Source organism: Theobroma umbraticum, unplaced genomic scaffold, assembly GCF_002168275.2.
Source record: "Theobroma umbraticum cultivar Fairchild unplaced genomic scaffold, ASM216827v3 scaffold_4.1, whole genome shotgun sequence".
Lineage (NCBI taxonomy): Eukaryota > Viridiplantae > Streptophyta > Magnoliopsida > Malvales > Malvaceae > Theobroma > Theobroma umbraticum.
The window spans coordinates 8866054-8890946 of record NW_018397258.1 but is presented as its reverse complement, the minus strand read 5'-3'; the positions used below and the strand labels follow the sequence as shown (position 1 = coordinate 8890946).

At 35.7% G+C, this 24893-nt stretch overlaps 2 protein-coding genes across 3 annotated transcripts; both read left to right on the top strand.

The window, feature by feature from the left end:
• The first annotated feature begins 239 nt into the window (after positions 1-239).
• ABCC5 (multidrug resistance-associated protein 5) lies at positions 240-11424 on the top strand. Of its 2 annotated transcripts, XM_021425404.1 has the most exons (13): positions 240-387; positions 607-809; positions 1103-3353; positions 3478-3798; positions 3878-3964; positions 4948-5640; positions 5773-5937; positions 7016-7310; positions 7943-8157; positions 9387-9692; positions 10212-10275; positions 10420-10659; positions 10779-11424. In XM_021425404.1, the coding sequence occupies exons 3-13, from the start codon at positions 1233-1235 to the stop codon at positions 10889-10891; spliced, it is 4620 nt and encodes a 1539-aa protein (XP_021281079.1). In that variant the 5' UTR covers positions 240-387; positions 607-809; positions 1103-1232; the 3' UTR covers positions 10892-11424. The 2 variants fall into 2 exon arrangements, with proteins under 2 accessions (XP_021281079.1, XP_021281078.1); XM_021425403.2 differs by lacking the exon at positions 240-387 and having other exon boundaries at positions 451-809.
• A 673-nt stretch (positions 11425-12097) lies between these two features.
• On the top strand, positions 12098-16780 carry LOC110414296 (NAD(P)-binding Rossmann-fold superfamily protein). Its single transcript, XM_021425406.2, has 12 exons — positions 12098-12276; positions 12407-12506; positions 12660-12724; positions 12911-12996; positions 13084-13168; positions 13254-13324; positions 13819-13950; positions 15126-15241; positions 15334-15457; positions 15530-15598; positions 15964-16084; positions 16220-16780. Exons 1-12 carry the CDS (start codon positions 12183-12185, stop codon positions 16357-16359), a joined length of 1203 nt encoding a protein of 400 aa, XP_021281081.1. The 5' UTR covers positions 12098-12182; the 3' UTR covers positions 16360-16780.
• The last annotated feature ends 8113 nt before the right edge of the window (positions 16781-24893 follow it).

Below are 24893 nucleotides of genomic sequence, written 5' to 3'. Positions count from 1 at the left end.
TCTCATTCTCATTATCTCGGACAATATGAAATCCACCTCCACCTCCACCTCCAACACCATCACAATACCACCTCGACACACTGTAAAGTGAAAACAAACAAAGCCCCCTTTCTTTTTCTTTCTCAATGCACTAAAACAGTGCCACACAACCCAAAAAACATAATCTAATGTTTCTTTATAAAAATATTCTAGGGGAACCCCTATCAGCATCTCATCTACATATACAAATTTACACTCCTCCTTTCCAACATGTAAATAATGTTTACTATGTAATATTCTATTTTGAAAATGCTATGTAATATTCTCTTCTCTCTCACACACACACGTATATATTCCTCCTCCTGAAGAGAGACCCAGACTCCCACACGGCTAGAGCTAAAAGCACAGGTACAACAAAAGGACTAAACTTTGCAAAGGTTAAAACAAAAACTTTTCCATTTAACCTCTCTATGCGACTAACAAAGAGAGGAGAAAAGGGGAAAGAGGAACAGAGAGACAACTACAGTATTTTTTCTTCCGTTTCTCTCTCTTTCTCTTCATATATATTCAAATTAGATAGCTTTTTTATTTTCTTCTTTTCTTTCTCAAGATTCTACATGTTATTAGGCTTATAGGCTGTATCCTACTCAGCATCTAAACCAACAGATCATTCATTTGGGATTGGGAATGCCAGTGTACGAGTGGTGCTTTCTGTCTCTCTCGCTCTATATACATATCAGAAAAAGGTTTGGAGCTTTGTAGTGGGAAAGAGGAGAGCTTTGAAGAGAGCCAGCCACCATCATCTGTCTGATCACAGGACAAAAACCCAGGTCAGTTTTATTAAATTTTCTGTTTTGTATTTTTGTTTCTGATATGGGTTATTTCGTTTGATTTTTAGTGTCCTCCATTTGTCTCCTTCTGTTCTCTCTGGATGATATGTAGAGAGATAAGGAAGAGAGAGAGAGTGGATATAAATAAAAAGAATCGTCTTTTTTCTGCTTTCTGTCTTCGTTTCCCGTGTTGATAAAAATCTATTTGTTTTCATGTGCAATGTGTCTGCAGATTCTATCTCCGATTAACCCTTTTTTTTGTTGTTGTTGTTTTGCCGCTTTCATTGCTTCAGATGGTGAGATGCCCTTCTTCACACGATTTGATCTCTCTTCTTACTTAATTGATCAACAACATCAACAAAGCCACCGACTCAACTTGTTTCTAAGGTCTCTCCTTAACAAACAAACTCACCTATTTCAATAATGGGCTTCACTCTTTTGCTCAATAGCATAACAGCTTCTTCTTCATCATCGTCTGCTGGACAACCACCACATTTCTCCCTTCTGAGAGCAATTCAAGGTTTGCCTATTTTGGAAATATCCTCAATCTGCATCAATTTGACACTTTTCCTGGTGTTTCTTTTCATAGTATCTGCAAGGCAAATATTTGTCTGTGTTGGTCGAATTCGATTTCTTAAGGACGATTCCGTTACGAATTCAAGCCAAATTAGGAGAAGTGTTAGTGTTGATGGAGAAGTTCAGGATGTTGTAGTCGGTACTGGGTTTAAATTGTCTGTAATTTGTTGCTTCTATGTGCTGTTTGTGCAAGTTGTGGTGCTAGGATTTGATGGGTTTGGTTTGATAAGAGAGGCTGTTGATAGGAAGGTTGTGGATTGGTCTGTTCTTGCCTTGCCTGCTGCTCAAGGTTTAGCTTGGTTTGTATTGAGCTTTTCAGCTTTCCATTGTAAATTTAAGGTATCTGAGAAATTCCCGTTGTTGTTGAGGGTATGGTGGTTTGTTTCTTTTGTGATTTGCTTGTGTAGCTTGTACGTTGATGGGAAATCATTCTTAGTACATGGATCAAAGCACTTGTCTTCTCATGTTGTGGCCAATTTTGCTGTAACCCCGGCCCTTGCATTTCTTTGCTTTGTTGCAATTAGAGGTGTGACTGGTATAGAAGTTTGTAGAAACTCTGACCTTCAGGAGCCATTGCTTCTTGAAGAAGAGGCTGGGTGTCTTAAGGTTACTCCTTATAGTGATGCTGGGCTCTTTACCTTGGCCACACTCTCTTGGCTAAATCCACTTCTTTCAGTTGGTGCGAAGAGACCCCTTGAGCTTAAGGACATTCCCCTTCTTGCGCCAAAAGATCGAGCCAAGACTAATTATAAGTTTTTGAATTCAAATTGGGAAAAATTGAAAGCTGAAAACCTATTGAAGCAGCCTTCTTTGGCTTGGGCAATTTTGAAGTCATTCTGGAAGGAAGCAGCTTGCAATGCTGTATTTGCCTTGTTGAACACTCTTGTTTCCTATGTGGGCCCATACATGATTAGTTACTTTGTTGATTATTTGGGAGGGAAGGAGACTTTCCCTCATGAGGGTTATGTTCTTGCTGGAATTTTTTTTGCATCCAAGCTTGTAGAGACATTGACAACCCGGCAGTGGTATCTCGGGGTTGACATTTTGGGTATGCATGTGAGATCAGCTCTAACAGCAATGGTGTATCAAAAGGGGCTGAAGCTCTCGAGCTTGGCTAAACAAAGTCACACCAGTGGAGAAATTGTAAATTACATGGCTGTTGATGTTCAAAGAGTGGGAGACTATTCTTGGTATCTCCATGATATTTGGATGCTTCCTTTGCAAATAATTCTTGCTCTTGCAATATTATATAAAAATGTTGGAATTGCTTCCATTGCCACATTGGTTTCTACCATTATATCCATAGTTATTACTGTTCCTTTGGCAAAGGTCCAAGAAGATTATCAAGACAAGTTAATGGCTGCCAAGGATGATAGAATGAGGAAGACTTCTGAGTGTCTGAGGAACATGAGGATTCTAAAGTTACAAGCTTGGGAGGATAGGTACCGAGTGAAACTGGAGGAGATGCGGGGTGTAGAATTCAAGTGGCTCCGTAAAGCTCTCTATTCGCAGGCCTTTATTACATTCATTTTCTGGAGCTCCCCCATATTTGTTGCGGCTGTTACATTTGCAACATCCATATTGTTGGGAGGTCAACTCACAGCAGGTGGTGTTCTTTCTGCACTGGCCACTTTCAGAATCCTCCAAGAGCCACTCAGGAATTTTCCTGATCTGGTGTCTATGATGGCGCAGACAAAGGTTTCTCTTGATCGAATTTCTGGATTCCTGCAAGAGGAAGAGCTGCCGGAAGATGCCACCATTGTTCTGCCCCGAGGCATGTCAAAGGTGGCCATAGAGATTAAGGACGGTGAGTTTTGCTGGGACCCCTCTTCTTCAAGGCCCACCTTATCTGGAATACAAATGAAAGTAGAAAGGGGGATGCGTGTTGCAGTTTGTGGCATGGTTGGCTCTGGGAAATCAAGCTTTCTCTCTTCCATCCTTGGGGAGATTCCTAAAATCTCTGGTGAAGTAAGTCCGGTTCATAGAACTTTTATCCTAATTTCTACCTCCAATTATATTCTTAATTTTACAACTTTTCCCCCATTAATGGAAAGGGTTTTAGAGCTGTTCTTTTACTTTGATGTTTGAACAGGTTCGAGTGTGTGGTACTGCTGCCTATGTTTCTCAGTCGGCTTGGATTCAGTCTGGAAATATTGAAGAGAACATTCTTTTTGGCAGTCCAATGGATAAAGCAAAATACAAGAATGTCATCCATGCTTGTTCCCTGAAGAAGGATTTTGAACTCTTTTCGCATGGAGATCAAACCATAATTGGAGATAGGGGTATAAATCTGAGTGGTGGTCAGAAACAACGTGTGCAGCTTGCAAGGGCACTTTATCAAGATGCCGACATTTATTTACTTGATGACCCCTTCAGTGCTGTTGATGCACACACTAGCTCAGAACTGTTCAAGGTTTGGCTCCGTCAGTTTACTGCACACATTTCTGTTCGTATCAATAAAATTGGGCTGAACAATTTATTTGGAACTGCAGGAATACATAATGACAGCACTGGCGAGTAAGACTGTTATTTTTGTGACCCATCAAGTTGAATTTCTACCTACTGCTGATTTGATACTGGTATGGAATATTTTCAAATTATTTCTGCTAGGAGTCCAGCATGCCATGATGCATGCTGAAGTGCACTCTTTCTCATGGGATAAATGCATGGCACATACTAAAGTTCATGCCCTATCACATCATATGCTTTAGCTTCTACTATGATCTGAGGACAAATTTTTTAGCAGAACATTTTAGATAGTGTTTTTGGTGAGGTGTTAATTTTTATTGTTAGGAACTGGGTTTTATGCCTAAAATATCTTGAACTACGAAATTCAAATTGGATATTTCAGTGACTGTTATGCCCCTTCTCTTAAATGATAAAACTTTATATTAAATAAACCAAGTAATTGAGAAAGTGGACAGCATACACTTGTTTTGTCATATGTATTTAGTTTCCTTATGGCATTCTGTGTAATCTATCTCTGGAAGGTTTTCTTTGAGGTAAAGCTAAACATTAGTAGCATATGTATTGGTTCTTTTCTGGCCAGAAGGGCATACGTATTGGTTGAATTCATGGATTTGCACATGTATTGTTTTTCCTTTTTATTAAGAAAAGATCTATAATTTTTCTGGATGAATCCTTGTTCAAGGCCATGTGCTCCCCTTCCCCTCCCTATGTAATACCCCTCTCTTTATCTGATTTTATGTCCAGTATTGGAAGGTTGAAAATAATGTAAGTAATGAATTAGATTTTATGTCCAGTATTGGAAGGTTGAAAATGATGTAAGTAATGAATTAGATTATTATGAAGTGTCGTTTGGACAGAAAGCTGTTTGTTTTGAATACAGCTGTTGTTCATATAATAATATTTTTTTTTTTGGAGTAATTATGCAATATAAGTAACGTGGTGTCATCATTTTCTGGGATTCAATATAAGAGTTCTAGTATATCTATCTTCCTCCTTTTTTTCTTTTTGGCCAAAGGTGGTGATATGATGAGAGTGATTTTGAATAGAGTGTTCTGTATGTTTTGTTCTCAAATGTCAGAAATCATGTCTGCAGGTTCTACGGGATGGCCGCATCATACAGGCTGGAAAATATGATGAACTTTTACAAGCAGGCACTGATTTCAATGCTCTGGTGTCAGCTCACCATGAAGCAATTGAAGCAATGGATATTCCAAGTCACTCGTCAGAAGACTCCGATGAAAATTTGCCTCTTGATGGGCCAACCATATTAAATAAAAAATGTGATTCAGCTGGAAATAATATTGACAGTTTAGCAAAGGAAGTGCAGGATGGTGCGTCAGCTTCAGAACAGAAAGCAATTAAAGAGAAAAAGAAAGCAAAGCGCAGGAAAAAGCAGCTTGTTCAAGAAGAGGAAAGGGTAAAAGGAAGAGTCAGCATGAAGGTGTATTTGTCATATATGGTGGCAGCATATAAAGGCATTTTGATACCGCTTATTGTTCTTGCACAAACATTATTTCAGTTCCTTCAAATAGCTAGTAATTGGTGGATGGCATGGGCGAACCCCCAGACTGAAGGAGACCAAGCTAAAGTTGGTCCTATGGTGCTCCTTGTTGTTTATATGGCCCTTGCTTTTGGGAGCTCTTGGTTTATATTTGTCAGAGCCGTTCTGGTAGCCACATTCGGTCTGGCAGCTGCACAAAAATTGTTTCTCAAGATGCTTAGAAGTGTGTTTCGAGCCCCAATGTCATTTTTTGATTCAACTCCAGCTGGGAGGATCTTAAATCGTGTAAGTTTTTTTTTAATATATATTTTCATGTGACAGCTTATATTTAAAGTTGCTAGATCTTTTTCCATCTTTGTTTGAACTCCATTTTCCTTAATTCGGATTATATGATGATGGTCTTTTGTAAACTCACAGGTCTCTATTGATCAAAGTGTTGTGGATCTTGATATTCCTTTTAGACTTGGTGGGTTTGCGTCAACAACAATACAGCTTCTTGGGATTGTTGGTGTAATGACAAAAGTTACTTGGCAAGTACTGCTTCTTGTTGTCCCAATGGCTGTTGCTTGCTTGTGGATGCAGGTAGGTACTTCTATTTTGCCTCAAGTATCTGTTGTTGGGTTCCATTGACTCTCATAGACTGAGGGAAGTGGAAGCACATTAGTAATAGCTTACTTCTTTAAGTTTATTCTGTTTTCTGATTTAGCTGGGAACAAACCAGGAGGCTCGTCACCTTCTTTTAGGATTAAAAATAGTATTGCTTATTGAAACATAGTGTGCATCCAGGTGAACAACATGGACAGCATGTGATAAATGATATGATTTTGTAGCATTAGAATGGCTTATATAAATGTTAAAAAAAATTAGACTATGATTATTTGATGTGTGATGGCGTGGCCTTTATTTTTTCTGTGGTGAGGTTGCTTCAATCACTAGCTATTAACTATTATTTATATCTGTTCTTTTCTTCTCAGCAGTGAATTGTGCGCCTTTCTTCTTTTCCTATTCTTTTGGTATCTGTTTGAATTGTGATTAGAGAGGAATGACATATTAAACATCTGCTTCTATTTCTAAACACGCATTTCTAAGGAGTATAGACCAATTCCATTATTTCATCAGTTCAATTGTCTATGGGTGATTGATTATTTAAAATTGCTTTAAATTCTGGTCTTAGAGTTACCATTGGTTCTTAACTTGTAAATAATGTGGTCATAAAGCGCTTCCACTAGATTCTGGTGAATGCAACAATGAGAAGTAGTATTTACATCATGGTAAATTTTGCCCCAAAATATGCCTCATACTACTCTTTATTGGATTACTTTAATGTCTGTTGACATGCTCTAAAAACCTTGATGGTAAGGTTGAAAGGATATGAGCTTATCTTTCAACCTTTTTAAGATTTTAATTTTCCTATCTTCTTGGATTTTCCTTGCAACTTTCACATTGCTTGACGAGGTTGTTTATTTATTGTTAGATTCTTGTATTTGGAGTTGAAGTTGCCAGTCTCGAAATTCACATTTTTTCTTTCATTCAACTACCCTTAACCATTTGAACTGTTGTTGGTGTACTTAGCATGCACTTTATCATTTCAGAGTTCTGTAATGTAGTTTCTTGGGAAACACGTTTCTTCTGATGCATTGCTTACTTTTGCTGGTTGCAGAAATACTACATGGCTTCATCGAGGGAACTGGTCCGCATAGTTAGCATCCAGAAGTCTCCAATTATTCATCTTTTTGGTGAGTCCATTGCTGGAGCATCCACGATAAGAGGTTTTGGGCAAGAGAAAAGGTTCATGAAGAGAAACATTTATCTTCTTGATTGTTTTGCTCGCCCATTCTTTTGCAGTCTTGCAGCCATTGAATGGCTCTGCCTGCGTATGGAGTTACTTTCAACCTTTGTATTTGCATTTTGCATGATTTTGCTTGTGAGTTTTCCACATGGAAGTATTGATCCAAGTAAGTAATCTTTTGCATTATTACTTAATCTACTTGTTTTTGTAAGAAATTTTGAGTGATCAGGAGTGCTGTGTACTGCACAATTTAAAGTAAATTTGATTTCTCAATTGCTAAGGCAAGTCAATGGTCAGTGTGTTTGAGTTTATAAATTTCTTTATTTACCTTCTTGAAATCTAGTTCTGCAGACACGATCCTAAACTCATGGCTCTTCCCTTGGTTCTTTTTTCACCCTAAAAAGGGTTGAGGGGTAGTGGTACTGAGAAACAATCCTTTAGTAGACATTGCACCGTGTTGTTTGACTAGACTAAGAACCCTTAGAATTCTTGGGTACTTTAGTTACATTATCACACATTACTTTTTCTTTTTCCTTTAAATGGTGTCTATTGTGTTGTTGTGGTTGATCTTGGCTGGTAAGGATTAAGGTTTTATTGAATTGAGCTGTGATCCTCCATGAGGAGGAGAGCTAGACTGGTGCTGCCAAGTTTGGACACAGTTTCTATTTTTTAGTCGAAGAAGGACAACACAGTTTCATTAGTATTACGACTATGTTAGATATAAGATAAAAGTGAAAAATTGGAGCTGTTAATCGTGATAATATGCTGATGCTAATCATCATTGTTTCTTCTAAACAGGTATGGCAGGCCTTGCTGTGACGTATGGCCTTAACTTAAACGCACGGCTGTCGCGGTGGATACTTAGCTTTTGCAAGCTTGAGAATAAAATTATTTCCATAGAGAGGATATATCAGTACAGCCAAATTCCAAGTGAAGCTCCTGCTGTTATTGAGAACTCCCGCCCTCCATCCTCATGGCCCGAAAATGGAACAATTGAATTGGTCGACTTGAAGGTATTCAGCTGTTTTTCACCGCATCATGCAGTAACTTCTTTTCCTGGCAACATAGAAGACTCATATGCCATTCTTTTTATATATTAGGTCTTTTAGGTAGCCTTCGGTATCCTTTTCAAGACCCCTATGCTGATCTAATTACATGATCACCATGTTTGGTATGGTTTTACTCAGTGATCATTAATCACTAGGGATTAGAGATCGCAATATTGGGTATCCCATAAAAATCAAACATTGTTTTGTATAAATTACCAAAATAATCATGTTTTAAAGGTTAATATATTAATAATTGTAATATTCTATTAACATAAGAATTTGGTGAAATATTATTGTTTTATTTCTTTAATGATTTATGAAATCAATAAACAAATATATAAAATATTTATCTTTGATAAACTAGCGTTTAACCTTTTAAATTAGATGAAACCTTTGAATGGAAAAACAAACTTAATTTATCAAAATAATAGTGAATTTGCTAGCAAAACAAAGGTTACATACATAACCAAAGAAAAAAAAGTGGTAAGAAATATGTAATATCCCTTCAGTTGGCAACAAAGAATATTTGCAAGAGTAAAGCCTTACCCTGTAAAAATTTATTTTTATTTTGGGAGGAAGCAAGTCTTTTTTGCACATTTTAAAGGGTAAAATTGTCCAAAATCATTGTTACAGATCACTCCAGCTTGGTGAAAAAAGTTTTCCACCTTTCTGTATAAGAATTAGTAGTGATTTAATCACTCTTGGTGGTCTAAGCTCACTGCCATGCAAGATAACCAAGTTCCTACAAAACACGGTGATCTAATTACTGAGTGCAGATCATCATGGATTTTGGGGTGATCACCCCATACCAAACACCACCCAGTAGTAGCAACTTTATGAGGAAGGTGTGCAGGATATGAATGCTTTATGGTGTGAGAAGGGAGAATCTAGTGGCATTTCAATAATTCCTCTGGCTAAAAACTTAATATCTTTTTCTCCCCTTGCTTGACTTAGTCGACTGAATTGGGAAATTTAGATTGTGTTTTCTGGTTTTTTTTTTTTTTTTATTTTTCGCATGCCACAAAAAGAAGAATGAAAGAAAGATATTGTAGAAGGCTGGTTGTAATTAATAGATAATTCATAGTTTTATTTTTCAGTGATGTTGGAGAAAAAAGATAAAATATTCTTTGTTAGAATATTACAAGCACCACATGCTGACTTTTACTTTCCCTTTTCTATTCCCTCTTTTGAAGGTTCGTTATGGGGAAAATCTTCCTGTGGTGCTTCATGGGGTAACCTGTGCATTTCCTGGTGGCAAGAAGATTGGAATTGTTGGGCGCACTGGAAGTGGTAAATCTACTTTGATCCAAGCATTATTTCGATTGATTGAGCCGGCTGGTGGGAGAATCATTATAGACAACATTGACATTTCTACAATTGGCCTCCATGACCTTCGTAGCCGTCTTAGTATCATACCCCAGGATCCTACATTATTTGAAGGAACTATTAGAGCCAATCTTGATCCTCTTGAAGAACATTCAGATCATCAAATTTGGGAGGTATAAATTTCCCTTGCATACGAGCTCTCTCTCTCGCCCTCACTTTACAAGTATACTTAGCAGAGAGTTATACTTAGTTTATGAATTTGACAGAAAACCTGGTATTTAATTATGGGCATGAATCCCCTGTTATAACACATTCATGATGTTCCTTGTCTTTAAAGTAATTAAAAGTCTAGAAATTTTGAATAACTACCAAGTTTCTAGTTTTTGTTTGAAGATTCTGAAGTTATTTTCAATGAGATTATTAGTTCGTAGGGTACATTGTTACAAATAAATTATACTAATTTATCTGTTCTCATTTGCTCACATTCACTTCCTGACACCTCCCAAAAGTTTTTATGGTCCATGCTAAACAACTGCCACTTAGTTACTTGATTTACATTCTTTTTCAAGCTTTTGGTATCATTTTCTTCCAAGTAAACACAACTACCATGACAAAATGATCCTTGAATCTTGAAATATGATCATGTTGAATGATGTGCACCCAATTAAGTACTGAATTTTGATTTGTCACAGGCACTTGATAAGTCTCAGCTTGGAGATATTGTTCGTGAGAAAGACCAAAAGCTTGGTACACCAGGTTTGTGCTTTTTCTCTTGGACATTATTACTGTATCATTTGAACTGAAACAAGAAAAGGAAAAATGCAGAGAGAAAGAAGAGGCAAAAGCCCCTAAAGTTGCATGTGATTGATAGATCCTTTTTTCTTTATGTAAACTGTGCAGTTTTAGAAAATGGAGATAACTGGAGTGTGGGGCAGCGGCAACTTGTTTCCCTGGGCCGGGCTTTGCTTAAACAGGCAAGAATACTTGTGCTAGATGAAGCAACGGCGTCAGTTGATACTGCCACTGACAATCTCATACAGAAGATCATCCGAACAGAGTTCAAAAACTGCACAGTTTGCACAATTGCACATCGTATTCCAACTGTAATTGACAGTGATCTTGTTTTGGTACTAAGTGACGGTACGTAAAACAATATCTTTAATATTTCATCTTAAGTTTGAGATGTTTCAGTATTATTATTGGTGTTCAAGTATTGAAAGTCTCAACCTTTTTCCAATGACTTGGCAATCAATTTGTAGGTCGAGTTGCAGAGTTTGATACTCCAGCACGTCTCCTTGAGGATAAATCATCCATGTTTCTAAAGTTGGTAACTGAGTATTCTTCAAGATCAAGTGGGATACCAGATTTTTGAAACAGATTGCGTGCCCAAAATTCTTCCAGTTAGAGGCACCACAAGCTGCCAAGATTGAACCAGCTGCTGCTGCTGCTTTTCGCAGAACCTGGCTTGGCAAACTCAATGACAAATGGCAAGGACAGATGTGAACATCATGCCATTAAACCAAAACCTCAAGTAGAGGAAAGTAGCTTCTACTTCGAGGTAATTTTGAGTTAATTCATCCCCTTAAGTGCATATGGGGAATTCATGCACGGCTAGCAACCCGGCATACCTTGTATCGGAAAATAAGTCAGATGGGTAGAGTTTGGTAATAATTACACGGAAGAAAAAAATGGGTGGTTCATATTTGTTCAATGATGTGCAATAAAGTAGTACTTAGAAATGTGAGAGTGTTAGTTAGGGCAATTTTTAGAGTTGAAGAACTAGTAAGACTCGCTGTTACTACTGGCAAAAATTTTAGTTGTAGACTGAAGAACATAAATTTTGTTTCATCTCTCTCTAGTGGCAACTTCAGTTATAGGCAGTGATGCCATGAATTTTGCTTCAAACTTGTATCTTTCCTGCTCTTTCTCCCCCACTCTTTGAGCAACATTGAATATATCTCTGTACTGCTGTAGCACAAAAATTCTACATCCAATTTACTAAGCAGTTTTCAGAGGATATGCCGTTAAAAATGTTCTTGCTACCATCTGGATAATGCGGACTCCTTGATGCCTGCAATTGGGAGATTCCATAACATGCAATTTGACCTGATGATAATACATACATTATACGTTCGAGGACTCTGGTATTCCCACATTCCAAGTTCACCCTTTCTCCCTCATTTTGACGGTGTTTTCCCTCATCTCTATCTTGTTATTTCCTGAACAACATAGCCAAGAAACTGCAAGGAGGATGATTACTCGGCAGCTGAGTAAAATTTTCTTTGAACAATCGTTTTGTGAGTAGTTATGTGGAAAGGTTAACAGAGCTACACGGGTTTCTGTTTTTTCTTCTGGTTTGCAACCAAGGAAGGCGAGTCTTCTTGGGCAGGAATAATGTGGCGGTTCCAGTTGATTTTCAGCTTGAGACTTTGGTCGCTTTGATGAAACCCATTCACCAAATTTAACAAAGTAATAGTGATCAAAGGTTCACATACATTTCCATGGCCCAACATGATCCAGTGGGATAAAGACAATGAACCCAAGCCCAAATCTGACAATTAATATTAGAAGACCCAAGATCCTAATCTTCTAATTCTCGATACTTGCACTGTAACAAAACCACTTCCCTCCTCTCTCTCTCGGAGAAGCTAAGCGGAGAAAAGATGCAGGCGATTACGAGACGGTTAGGGCAGCAATCTCTGAGGCCAACTCCTTCTATCTATTCTATCGAGTCTATTTACCCTCTCTTCCATCACTGTAACTTTCCATTCCCTCTTTGTGCATTCTCAATTAATCTTTTCTTCTTCTATTACGTTGGTGTATCGCATTTGCCTCAAATTCATGGTTCTTATCAAAATTTGAACCATTTTCTTATCAATCTTTTTAGATTATGGAGGTGATCATCCGCGCTACGGATCTACGCTGGCCGCCCACAAGGGCTTGGGTCACCTTGTTCGCAAGGGCACCGGTGGCCGGTCCTCCGTTAGGTCATTTCTTGGAATTCATGCTTTTTAGCTGAAATTTTCTGTTTTATTGCGATAAATATACCAAATGTGGTCTTTTTTTTTTTTTAAAAAAATATTGGTAATATTATTCTGCTTATAAATTAGGCATAAAATTTTGCCTTCTCTTTCTTGCAGTGGAATTATAGCTACTGTATTTGGAGCTACTGGATTCCTTGGTCGTTATGTTGTGCAACAGCTTGGTAATTCAAATTCAAAATCAAATTGTTTTGTTTTAGTTATGTTGATGTTATGCTTCTTTTTGTTCTCAAATGTTTCATGTTTTGCCTTAAAATGTGCATGACTGAGAGCTTATTATTTTTTCTAATAATCCACCTAGGGTTTAATTGAAAGGTATATACTTGCTAATGTTTTCCTCTTATTTTTAGCTAAAATGGGATCTCAGGTGTTAGTTCCTTTCCGGGGCTCTGAGGATAACCCTCGTCATCTCAAGTTGATGGGAGATTTGGGACAGGTAGCATACCACATGATATTGCTTTTTATTGAAATTCATATTCAAGTATTTTGGTTATGGTTTTAATTTCATATTTCTCGTACACAGATAGTGCCAATGAAATATGATCCAAGGGATGAAAATTCGATTAAGGCTGTGATGGCAAAGGCTAATGTTGTTATCAATCTTATTGGTATACTAGGCTTCACTTTTGATTTTACCTATGAGAGTCATTGAAATCTTAGATTCATTTGATAAAGTATTGCTTATATTGGCAGGAAGAGAATATGAGACAAGAAACTATAGCTTTGAGGAAGTGAACCATTTCATGGCAGAACAACTGGCAGTGGTATGTTGGAACTTTCATTCACATTGATATTGGCACCCTTAATCTCCTGATAATGGGTATTAGCGTGATTTTGGACAAATTCTTGTGTATGGGCTAAAGGTTATATTCAGTCCTCCGTTGGAGGAGGGGTGTGGGGGTGGGGGGTAGGGGGACTTTGAAGTAGAAGAAAATGTATTATTTACAATCTCTCTTTCCTTTGAAGGATAATTGAGCTATGTACTCTATTTGAGGCTCTATCATTTACTTCAACTTTAGATAGGTTTGATTACAAATAGCAAGTTGATTGACTTCATTTTCTTTTCTGTCATTCAAGCTGATACTTATGACCAAATTATCTGTGATACATCTTTATTGAGTTTTTATCGTATGAACCAGTGTATAGTTTGCTTATCATATCATCTTCTGCAATCAACCATTTTCTACGTTTAACTAAGCTGAATTTTCTGGAGTTTTTAGTAGTTCATGAGTCAGTTTATCTTTCTTGATTTTTCCAGATTGCCAGAGAACATGGTGGTATCATGAGATTTTTTCAAGTTTCTTGCTTAGGGTCCTCTCCATCATCTGCATCAAGATTTCTAAGGGCGAAGGCTGCTGCAGAGGAAGCTGTTTTAAGAGAACTTCCTGAAGTAATTACTCTTTGATTTCTACAACTTGAGATGCTAATGCTAGATATAGCATTAATTTATTATAATATAAGAAGAGTGAATCTGTAAAGTAATAATTGTGAAATAGTCTTATCTAATAACGTATACACTTTATATTGAGCACAAATGGACATATTTCTGTTTTTGGGTTTATTTTCTTATCTGGGATGCAGTTACATATAAACAAAATTAGGTTTGAAGGAGATAGAAATGGTTTGTTTTATTTAGCTTTATAACAAGGATACCCATTCCTAGGATCTTATCCAAAAACGTTCTTGTGCTTTTGGTGGACACAGCATTCATATTTGCTGTTTATTTGAATGACAATGTTGCTTTTGTACTTGTAATATTATTGTTTCTACCTTTGGGAAATTGAGATCAAAGTTGTGTTTCAATGAATAATAGAGGTGAGAAATAAGATGCAGTTGACAACTTGAATCCTCTTCCTTTTGTAATCTTTCCTAATAAGAATAAAGAGAAGTCATTGATGTATTCCTTCTTCTTCTGATAGAATTAAAGAATGCATTGATGTTAGCCTGCAATCATCTCCATTCCCCTCTAGCCCTTGCAACATGTTTGCTCATTTCACGAACTGATATCATCCTAAACCAAAGTAAATCCGAGTTCATGCAATTTGATATAAGATTTGTTTTGAGTTAATGGTCATTTTCACTCTTTAAATGCTTAATACCAAATTTGTGATACCTTCTTTTCTTTGAAATATTTTATTTTTATCAGACACTTAGCTGATAGCTGTTTAGAAAATTCCTCTAGAAAGTGATCTTGAAAACATGATGTGGTTATAGCTGCAATAGAAGGATCAAAGTTGCTGAACTTTTGATTGTGTCTACTTAGTTTTGGACTTTGTGTGAAGATGTGATGTCACCTTTAGGAAATAATGAGAGTGGTACATAACACAGGTAGTGCAATCATAGTAAGAACCCAAATTTTGCAGAATCTAAGTACATAATAAATACACAAGCACCTCTCTTTCCTGAATAAGCTTGAGGGAAGTTAAGTGAGCATGCTGGAGAGGCTAAACTGAGTTGAAAAGGTGTGATTAGCTCATTAAAAGATGGTCTGCCCTATGCTTCCTCATTTTAGATGTTACCCTCTGGTTCAACATCAACTTTTTGAGCATATTATTCCTTCTACAGGCTACTGTCATAAAACCTGCTGTAATGATTGGTACTGAGGATCGGATCATGAATCGATGGGCGCAATTTGTAAAGAAATATGGTTTTCTTCCACTCATTGGTGATGGATCTACAAAGTAATTTTGAAATAAGCTGAAATTTTTAATTAATATTTGTGTCTCTTTTTGAAAGCTTTGTGCATCTTTTACTAACACCAGTTTCTTCACAGTATCCAGCCTGTATATGTTGTTGATGTTGCTTCTGCGATTGTTGCGGCCTTAAAAGATGATGGCACCAGTATGGGAAAAGCTTATGAGTTGGGTGGGCCAGAGATCTTTACCGTGCATGAGCTGGTAATATTTTTCCTCTTGTTCATTTATTGCAGCAATGCTTGTTGGTATAACTGAACCTAAAATTCCATGCAGGCTGAGCTTATGCATGATATGATCCGTGAGTGGCCCCACTATGTAAAAGTACCTTTACCCATTGCAAAGGTAAATATGTAACCTTTCTATTTGGATGATAGGGAGGTTGAATTTGCTTCAGGCTAAGTGCCAGAAGCAATGTCTTAGCTATTCCAAGCAAGTGCAGCTTTTATTCTGTTGTCTAATTTATGAGTATTGCCCATATGCATTATAAACATAAAGTTTTGATGGCAACAAATTTCTTATAAATTTCAGGGGACTGTGTGTTGTAGTTTTCATGCCTTAATTATGACTAACACCTTGATATGCGCGATTGCAAATTGTGCTTCAATTTGCTTATTCATGTTGTTACTGTATTATCACAGTTTTGTTTATTTGTAGCGTTTGCTGTTAAATTATAATTGAAGAGCTCAATCATTGTTTGATGGTTTCAGGCAATTGCAATGCCCAGAGAGGTATTACTCAAGAAAGTGCCATTTCCACTACCAAATCCTGACATCTTTAATCTTGATCAGATACATGCATTTGCAACTGATACCATTGTCTCAGAAAATGGTCAGTTGAAATACTTTCAGGCTAGAATATATCATTCTTTCTTCTAATGTTTAATGGCACTGCCGATAAGTTTCCTTGTTACAAGATGTATTCGATCTCTCATTTTCCCCTTTTATTTTGTTGTGTGTTTTGCAGCTTTAACTTTTACGGATTTGGGTATTGTGCCTCATAAGTTGAAGGGATACCCAGTTGAGTATCTTATCCAATACCGTAAGGGTGGTCCACAATTTGGGTCTACAGTCAGCGAAAAAGTTAATCCAGAATATTGGCCTTAATTTTATTTTGATCTCTCATTCCCTGATGTGTTTTTTGTCTGAGAATGCCACCGATTTGGAAAAGCCTATACTGGTATGTTATGCTTTCATTTCCTTAAGACGAGAATGACCAAAAGTGCATAATTCTAGTGTCCTTTTTGTCAAGATGAAGTATGCGAGTCTCTGAGTAGCAAGATTTAATAAATTTCGGATACTGTTTTGGTGGTATGGGGTTGGCTAATTAGTGGCATCATAGGTTTTAAGAGAGGGGCTTGTTTTCGATGGCAGAAACTAGGAAAGAATAATAAAGGGGAAGGAACCTTGAGTTATTTCAGGAATGTATAATTGTGAGAAATATTCAGCTCATTTGTAATTTTCTTAAAGAAGATAATTCTTGGGAGGTATCTCCTGTTAAAAGAAACCATTTTCTTTGTTTGTGTGGCATTTTTGCGTTTTCCTCAATTCCATGGCAGTCTGAAATGTTGCAGCTTCAACGGTTCCCAAATTTTTATCCTTGCCTTTGATATTTTTGGACATCCGTTCGGTTTTGGTTTTGGTTTTGGCCTGTAATTACATTTGATCTTACAGCGTGCAATTGTAATACTTACTAATATATATACAGTGTCGCCAGACATGAAGAGTATGTGGTGCACATTTTATCATTACTTTCAAAATTGGATGAAGTGGAAAGAGAGCAACTTAATGTGTTGTCTCTATATTATTCTTAAATCTATATTCTGTGTTCGGGTAATAATTATAAGATAAACACTACTCAAATTTAATTATAAATAATAATTTTTAATATTAAATTTTAGTTTTATATATATAACTTTTTTTTATAAATAATGTAATACTTACTAAAATATATTAATTGTTGTGAATATGTTGTCAAACTTTAATTTATTTTCTTGTAAACTAACTGAACTTTATTACTCTAATTTTCATCAATAATATACATAAATCTTTTCAACCCTATATATAAAAATTATTTTAAATTTATTTTAATTGAATACTTAATCAGTACGAAAAACAGGTAGTATTTAAGATATTCAAGTACGGATTTAGATAACATTCAAACTATTAATCTAGTATTTATAAAATTCGACCACATTAATAAGATAAATAAAAGCTTTGCTTCTTGAGCTACTCTTTGCAATCAAAGAAAAGAAACGGGTAAAAGGAGTGTTGTTTAAGTGATTCTAATAGAATTTATCTTTTCATGTAGCTGGCGAAAAGTGAAAGCACAACAACTCATAATGCAAGCAAAGAAGCAAAGCAGTGAGGTGAAGGAACAATCAAACTGTACATGAGTGATATGCTTGACCCTTCTCATATTTCAGAACGAGCTGTCAATTAAACCAACCTATCATGTCAAGAAGCAGAACCCCAGAAATCAGCTTGGGCTCTTTTAATCGCGTTAACTTAGAAGGGAGCAATGCTGGGGCGGCCATGTTCATCCGCCGTGGCATGGCAGGCGAGCCCGAAGGTTGTTGCTGCATCAACATTTATACAAACAGCAACATTCAAGGGGCAAACAATTCTCTGTTGCTGGGGAGTAACATTAAAATGAAGAATCCTGGGGTTCATCTCTACTTTGGAGATCTAACGTTAGACCCAGGATGCGTTACCAGGCGGACAGCCGGTGCCACATTAGAGTTTGGTAGCATGTTCTTGTTTGTATTCATCCCAGTCATTTTATTTCTGTTGTTATCTTCATTGCTGCTCTAGTAATAATCTTTTGCATCTACCAAAATCAGAACTAATTAACCATTGGTTGAGCTTCACTTGTAACAGCATTTAATAACAGAGCCTGATTGCTTCAGTTTCATGGCTAGATCCCGACAAAGAAATCTGATTCTTTGGAATTATTAGTTCTATTATTGAGCCCCTCAATACATCAAAATCTGCCCTTTTCTTTCGTTAGGCAGCTGTTGTGTTAGGTTGTTGGGCCCTCTGCTGTTCACCACAGATCGTGATGACAAAACGCATAGATGGTGTGTTAAGCAAAAGTGTCTTCCTCAACGCGAGATCTGAGTATCTGTACTGTTTCAATCTGTCATGTGGTGATAAACAAAGTTGGGTGGTTGCCCAAGTGAGTTTATTGCATGGGATTGGGATCCCAACTTCCAAGCACAACCTTCCCTACTTGCTTTGGCTCTACCTATCTATCTTACATCAATGCTCAAAATGTAACTAGCCAGACAAGGATTGCATTTTTATCGTGAGAGACAGGACACTTCCACATGTATGTGTTCAACTTCAATCCCCCCAAGCCCATAATGAGTCAAGCCTCGCTTGAAAGAGTCCCATCTCTGGTGGGATTCCCCCTTGTGGGCTTATATATAATTAAGATGGAAACTAACTTAAACCTTCGGACCCAGAAACCCGGATACGCTTCTTTCATGGATTTACATGTACTGAGATCATAAATTAATCAAAAGCTTAGAGCCGGCCAATTGTCTATTTGAAGGGTTCATGTCACTAAAATGGTAGCCACTAGGTAGGAGGAGCTGGGTGCCGGCTGCAAGCTGACTCGGATTAAGTCATTTGGGGTTTACGACTTATTCAAATTGATTGAAGAATGTGGGATCTAGGTGGGTTGACATGCCTTAAATTCTTTTGTCTCAACCTTTTGCTTATTTCAATATCAATCAAGGTTTTCGATGAAAGGGATGCTACAACTGTCACTAACCAAGCTGAATACCAATACTTTAAATCAATTTATAAGCAGACCAAGCAAGATATTTGCCTCCACGTTTCCCCTAGAATTTCTTTGGTTATTTGACCTAGCTATCACCTCTCTCCTCTAATTCTTTATATGTTAATATTCTAAATAGAGAGATTGGATGAATTACATGAAATATCAATTTGAGTCTATTGTCATTCAACTACAAATTCAACTCAGTATTACACAAATCAATAAATTTATGAATTATACAAAATATCGATTCAAATTTATTGTCATTTAATTACAGATTCGATGTAATATTATAAAATTTAATAAATTTAAATTAACACATTATTTAATATTTTTTCATTCAATATATTGATGACTTTAGGATTCTTGAAACTGATGAAAAGTATTTTATAGAAAGAAAAAAATTACCTATGGCAGACGAACAAGTATCATGCCATGTCGGGTACTCCTTTGCCAAATTCATGCAAATATAGGTATCTGTTGAAAGAGATAGAAATGATTGAGAAAGGTGCCCTTATCTACACATGTTACAAGGGTTAGGAATCTTATTTCTGCAGCTTTTAATTAGGCAATGGGCCATTCGAAAGCTTTTGCCTTTGAAAAGGAGGGAGGTTTTGAATTGATTTAATCAATAGCACACTAATAATGGTAATTAGTGGAAGCACAATGATGGGGCAAAGAGCATACGTACTTGGACTCCAATTAGAGATACCTTGGAATCTGCAAAGTTAATGACCATTCCTTAATTAATTACATGTTTATTGGTTGATAAACTATTAATCCACCTACAAAGCAGAGAAAAAGGGAAAAAGAGATAAGAATAAATTTCTCACAATATATTTAATTTGTTGGACAGGTTGGAAAAGCATAGGCATGTACACCCATCGTCAATGAGGCTACGTCAAGCTACTTAAATAATAACATGACTGTTGTATCTACATTAGTGTTTTTTGGTCAATACAAACTGGAAACGTTATAACAAAAGCTTTGAAACAAAACTAAAGACTCTTAGAAGCCAAGACAACAACTCCAGGATTCCAAGGCATAGATTAAACTAAGCATCTAAGCTCATTTAAGGTAAAGATGAAAGATTTATGGGTTTCTAAGTATAGGTTTTAGTTAAAAAATTAATTTAGCTAAAAGTTAGTAGTTTCGAAAGTAGCTAAAATGATTATTATGAGATTTTTATTCCAGGAAATGATTTTGATGATTTTTGTATGATAGAAATGCTTAAAAACTCCACAGATTATGTCGAAACGCAATTATGATTGGAACTAGGAAATTGAATCTCCAATTAGGTGAGTGGAAACACTTTCAAGTATTTTAATATATAAAGTTAGTATGATTTTTATGAAAATGGTTGTTTAAGCATGTTGAAAAATTATTTTCATAAATGGTTTATTAAAGAAGTTGAACTACAAGGTTGTATGAAGTTTTCAAGGAAATGTTCAAATGACTTGATTTGATAATGATTGTAATATGTGCGACACAATGATTTTCAAATTGTTGACGAATCTAGTATGCATGTAAATATGCTACTATATATTAATTTCTAATAAGGGGAGACAAACCATTTTATATTTGTAGTCCACTCGATTACTCCGACCTTCGAGCTAGTGTGGGTATGAGATATTTCTACGCTTAATGTATGAATGTTATTATGCACATCTTAGATACAATGCAGCATGATAAAAATGTTGGATGCTTGAGTTTCATTTATGAGATTGTAATATGTATGCCATGAGATGTATGTATTAAGTATATCATATATACTATGAGCTAAGCATGTAAGTGATTTATGAGGGTATGAAATGTATGCTATGAGATGCATGTATTGAGATAGTCATATACACTATGGGCTAAGCATGTAAGTGATTGATGAGGTCATGAAATGTGTGCTATAAGATATATGTGTTGAAATAGTCTTATCCACTGAGAGCTACGTATAATGATGATCTATGGAAATGTTATATGTTCATGATGCAAGCTAAGGATGAGAATGATCCTAAGCTTAAGATATCTTATGATGATCGTAAAAGAGGCCGAAGTCCCACTCACACAATTTTGATGATTGTTCACACGAAGTGAACCAGACGATAGCGAGGACTTTATCCACTACCCGCTTGAATAAGGTGGGACCACTCGATAGATCGTGGATGTGGCCAATATGCCATTCACGAAAGCGCGATAAGAATCCAAAATAGTAAAGGTTAAACCACTATTCACCAGAATGAAGCGGACCACTTATAGTTAAAATGTTACAATGAATGAGATTAATGAGTTAGAGAAATGATTGAATAAGTATTATTTCATAATTTATGCTTAAATGCCTAGTTTATGATTATATGAGTATTTGATGATGTTATTCACATTGTAATGAGGTGATATCAGCTTAGTTAGATAAAACTTTAGCCTAAGGAATGATCCCTTAATGCTAGAAAGACTTATGAATGAGCTAGATTTAAGAAAAGGCCCAAAAGTTAGATTCTGTAACGAAAGTATCGATACATATGATGTATGTATCGATACATTTTCAATAAAATGCTACAAAAGGTATTCTGTGTGAAATGTATTGATACATTACTAAGGGTATCGATAGATTCCTTGCATGTAGATGTATCGATAGAATTGTTATAGAATTGATTTTTCAAGTGATTTTAAAGAGGTTTTCATGATTTAAGGGTTTGGAATGACTTATGCAAAGATGTTTTCCAAGCAATGTTATCCAAAGGATGATTAATGCTATGTTTCATGAGCATCATGGTAATGTGAAAGGATTTATGACTAATATGTATTTATACTTGCATGGTTACAAAAAACTTTTATCTCTTAACTTATCCTTTTTCTCTCATCCACTTACAGAGTTTTTATGACTCACACATTATTTTCCATCACTATTTTTTTTACAAATCAATGGTAACTCTTTTGCTCTAACAGCTAGTATCATGGAGATGTGATCCGTTCATTCATTATTGGTAAGTGTCTAATAGCCTCTTGATGCCTAGTGAGTCAGGTCGTATTCCACTGACAAGTTTATCTATGTTATGTTTATATTTACAAACTATGAATGTGTTTTTAAGGGATTATGAACATGTTCTATTAATGTAGCCAATGTTTGGGCAATTTACATTACGAATGTTATATTGAAATGTATATAATGGCTCAAAAGCCCATATGAACATTCAAGGGTGTTGAGACATGTAAACATTATGGTGCACTGGGAATGTGGCACTTTAATGATGAATAAAATGTTTGCACTTATACTAGTAGGTTGAGAAGTTCTATATAAGTTTAATGTTGTGTATAACAGTATGCATGAGTTGATACTGTATGCCTATGGATGTTTATATATGCTTCTGCATTAATGGATGTTTATATATGCTTCTGCATTGATGAATGTTTAATAATGTGTGTTAATAATGCTTGCTTGAGCCTAGCGGGCTATACCTATCTAAGTTCATGTGTCGGTCATGTTTTATCACAAATAGGATGTGACACAAATGAAGAACATGTACCATTCTCTTAGCATGTACGACAAATGGTAAAGAATTGCCTGTGTGTTTAGTTATATTGCTTTCCATTTTTGTTAGGCAATTTTCCTTGGCCTTCTAGATCGATTCTACCACTCATCAATGCCCTAAACATTATCGATGAGAGCATCCTAGACTTTTATAGTGATCTAGGCACAAGACATCCCTTTGTTGTGGATGATGTTTGAAACCCTAACCTCTTTTTGTGCTTTGAGGCATTTGTCCTCTAATAGATCTCTTAACCAATCTTTGCTAGTTTTTGCCATATCTGCTAGACTATTGAAGTATCTTAAGGGATTCATGTAAAAGACTCTTACAATACAAATAGTAATATATTAGTGTCGAAACGAAAATATAGATACATACATGTGTGTGTGTGTGTGTGTGTGTGTTAAGTTATCCAAATGAATGTTAAGTGGGAAATCTTCAAGGGGAAAAGTAGTGCTTTAGGCTTAGGTCTAATGCTAGTTAGGATAAGAAGGCCTTTACTTTTTCACCTCTTAATGAATGCCAATTTTTCACTTAAGTTTTCTTATGTGTTCATATTTTCAACGTAAAGACATATATTTATAAGCAATTGAATTAATCCTAACCCTAATAGGAAATTTTCGTAACTTTTATATTATTTATAAAATTACCTTAATCTAATTGAACCTCTTAATTAGATTCTTGAAGTTTGAAACCTCTTTAAAATTGAGTCCAACTTAATTCCCTATTTTAATTTCTCACATTGTCATTCTTTGTGTATGTGACCCATTAGATTCTTAATATGTTAATAATAAATATGCATTATATTTCTAACCCAAATAGGATTTTCAAAACTTTTTGACTCTTCTTAATATTTATATAGTCATGAGATATTATTAGATGTCAATCTTGACTTATAAATATGAACTAATCAATTAGAAAATTGGTGATGAATGTTAATTGTCTAATTTTTCTAATTTTTATTAGAGTGAGATTATAATTTCATATTTATTGCTGACATATTAAGAATCTAATGGGTCACACACATTAAGGATTGTTAGTTAGAATGTAAACTTGGAGATTAAGTTGGACTTAATTGAAAAGAAGTATTGACTATAAGGACATAATTGAAAGGGTTCATTTTGTCGAGGCAATTTTGTAAATCCTAAAAGAATGAGGAATAACATGTATGCTAATAAATAAGATGTTTATGCTACACTTTAGAGACACAACTTGAGCACCAAAAACCTTGAGAGGTAGTTTGGAATTGTGAGGAGAGATTTTGGCAACCACAAGTCCTTCCCTTGAGTATCAACAACACTTGCTAATTAACGGCGTGGATCGATTTTAAAAAATCCTAGACATAAGAACCAACACCTATTCATCTTCATCTTCGTCTCCCTTTTTTTGTGTTTTCGATTTTCCTTAGAAAGTGAGAAACCTACAATGCATTGTCCTAGGTAGCACTAGACTTAAACAATAAAGTAGACCCCAAATCACCATTGGTGTTATTCTACTTGTAATCTATGTGGATCACCATTAGAAGTTAAACAATTGGACAATTTGAGATTTTTGACAACCTAAACTCTATGGGATGAAGATCTTAGTATTATTACTAATCAAGTCTCTTGATTTTGACATCAAAACTTAAAAGTATAAATATCTTCTACCAACTAGTTAAGATTTATCTATATTAAACAATCATTATTAATCTAGTTAGAGAGAAAAGTTTTCAAAATTTTTCCTGCACATGTATATATACTAATTTGCATGACTTTTTTCAATAGTTATAATAGTGAAAGATGCCATTGTTTAATAAGCGTATGACAATTTTCACATAAGGTTTTTCTCCAACAACGTTTAAAGGTATGTAAAGTAGAAGCATATATCTTATACTTATTACATTACAATTAACTAATAACAATCGTGAATTCTATAAGATCCATCAAAATTTTATATAAAATCCATACTTATAAAAAGGTGGACCTTTACATAATTCTTATAAGTAGATACTTGCAATATTGTAGTAAAAAAAAAATATTGTAAATGTTCCCCTTTAAAGCAAAGTCTTGACTCTTCACTTTTTGCGTTAATGGAGTAAAAACCTACATAAAAATATCCCTATGCGCTTGATAATTGCAACCTATATTCTATGCAATTTGAAAATGGGAATCCAGGTTTGCACCTACTATCTCCCACTTGAAAGAGAAATCTATGTTCAAAGTACTTTTAATATAATATTAGTAAGTATAAATTTCGAGATTTACTAAGAATTCTGCTCTTCCTAGTACTGTCCACTTAGACACTATGCCATCCTTAATATATGGCCCCATACCGTTGGGAAGAACTGTAAATTTTGA

Bases quoted from the DNA above. Each gene is read 5' to 3' on its own strand.
- ABCC5 (XM_021425404.1), top strand. From the start codon at position 1,233: ATGGGCTTCACTCTTTTGCTCAATAGCATAACAGCTTCTTCTTCATCA. The intron at 10,276-10,419 runs GTTTGTGCTTTT...TAAACTGTGCAG, and splicing joins CCAAAAGCTTGGTACACCAG to TTTTAGAAAATGGAGATAAC. The intron at 10,660-10,778 runs GTACGTAAAACA...ATCAATTTGTAG, and splicing joins TGTTTTGGTACTAAGTGACG to GTCGAGTTGCAGAGTTTGAT.
- LOC110414296 (XM_021425406.2), top strand. From the start codon at position 12,183: ATGCAGGCGATTACGAGACGGTTAGGGCAGCAATCTCTGAGGCCAACT. The intron at 12,725-12,910 runs GTAATTCAAATT...TCTTATTTTTAG, and splicing joins TTATGTTGTGCAACAGCTTG to CTAAAATGGGATCTCAGGTG. The intron at 13,951-15,125 runs GTAATTACTCTT...TTCCTTCTACAG, and splicing joins TTTTAAGAGAACTTCCTGAA to GCTACTGTCATAAAACCTGC.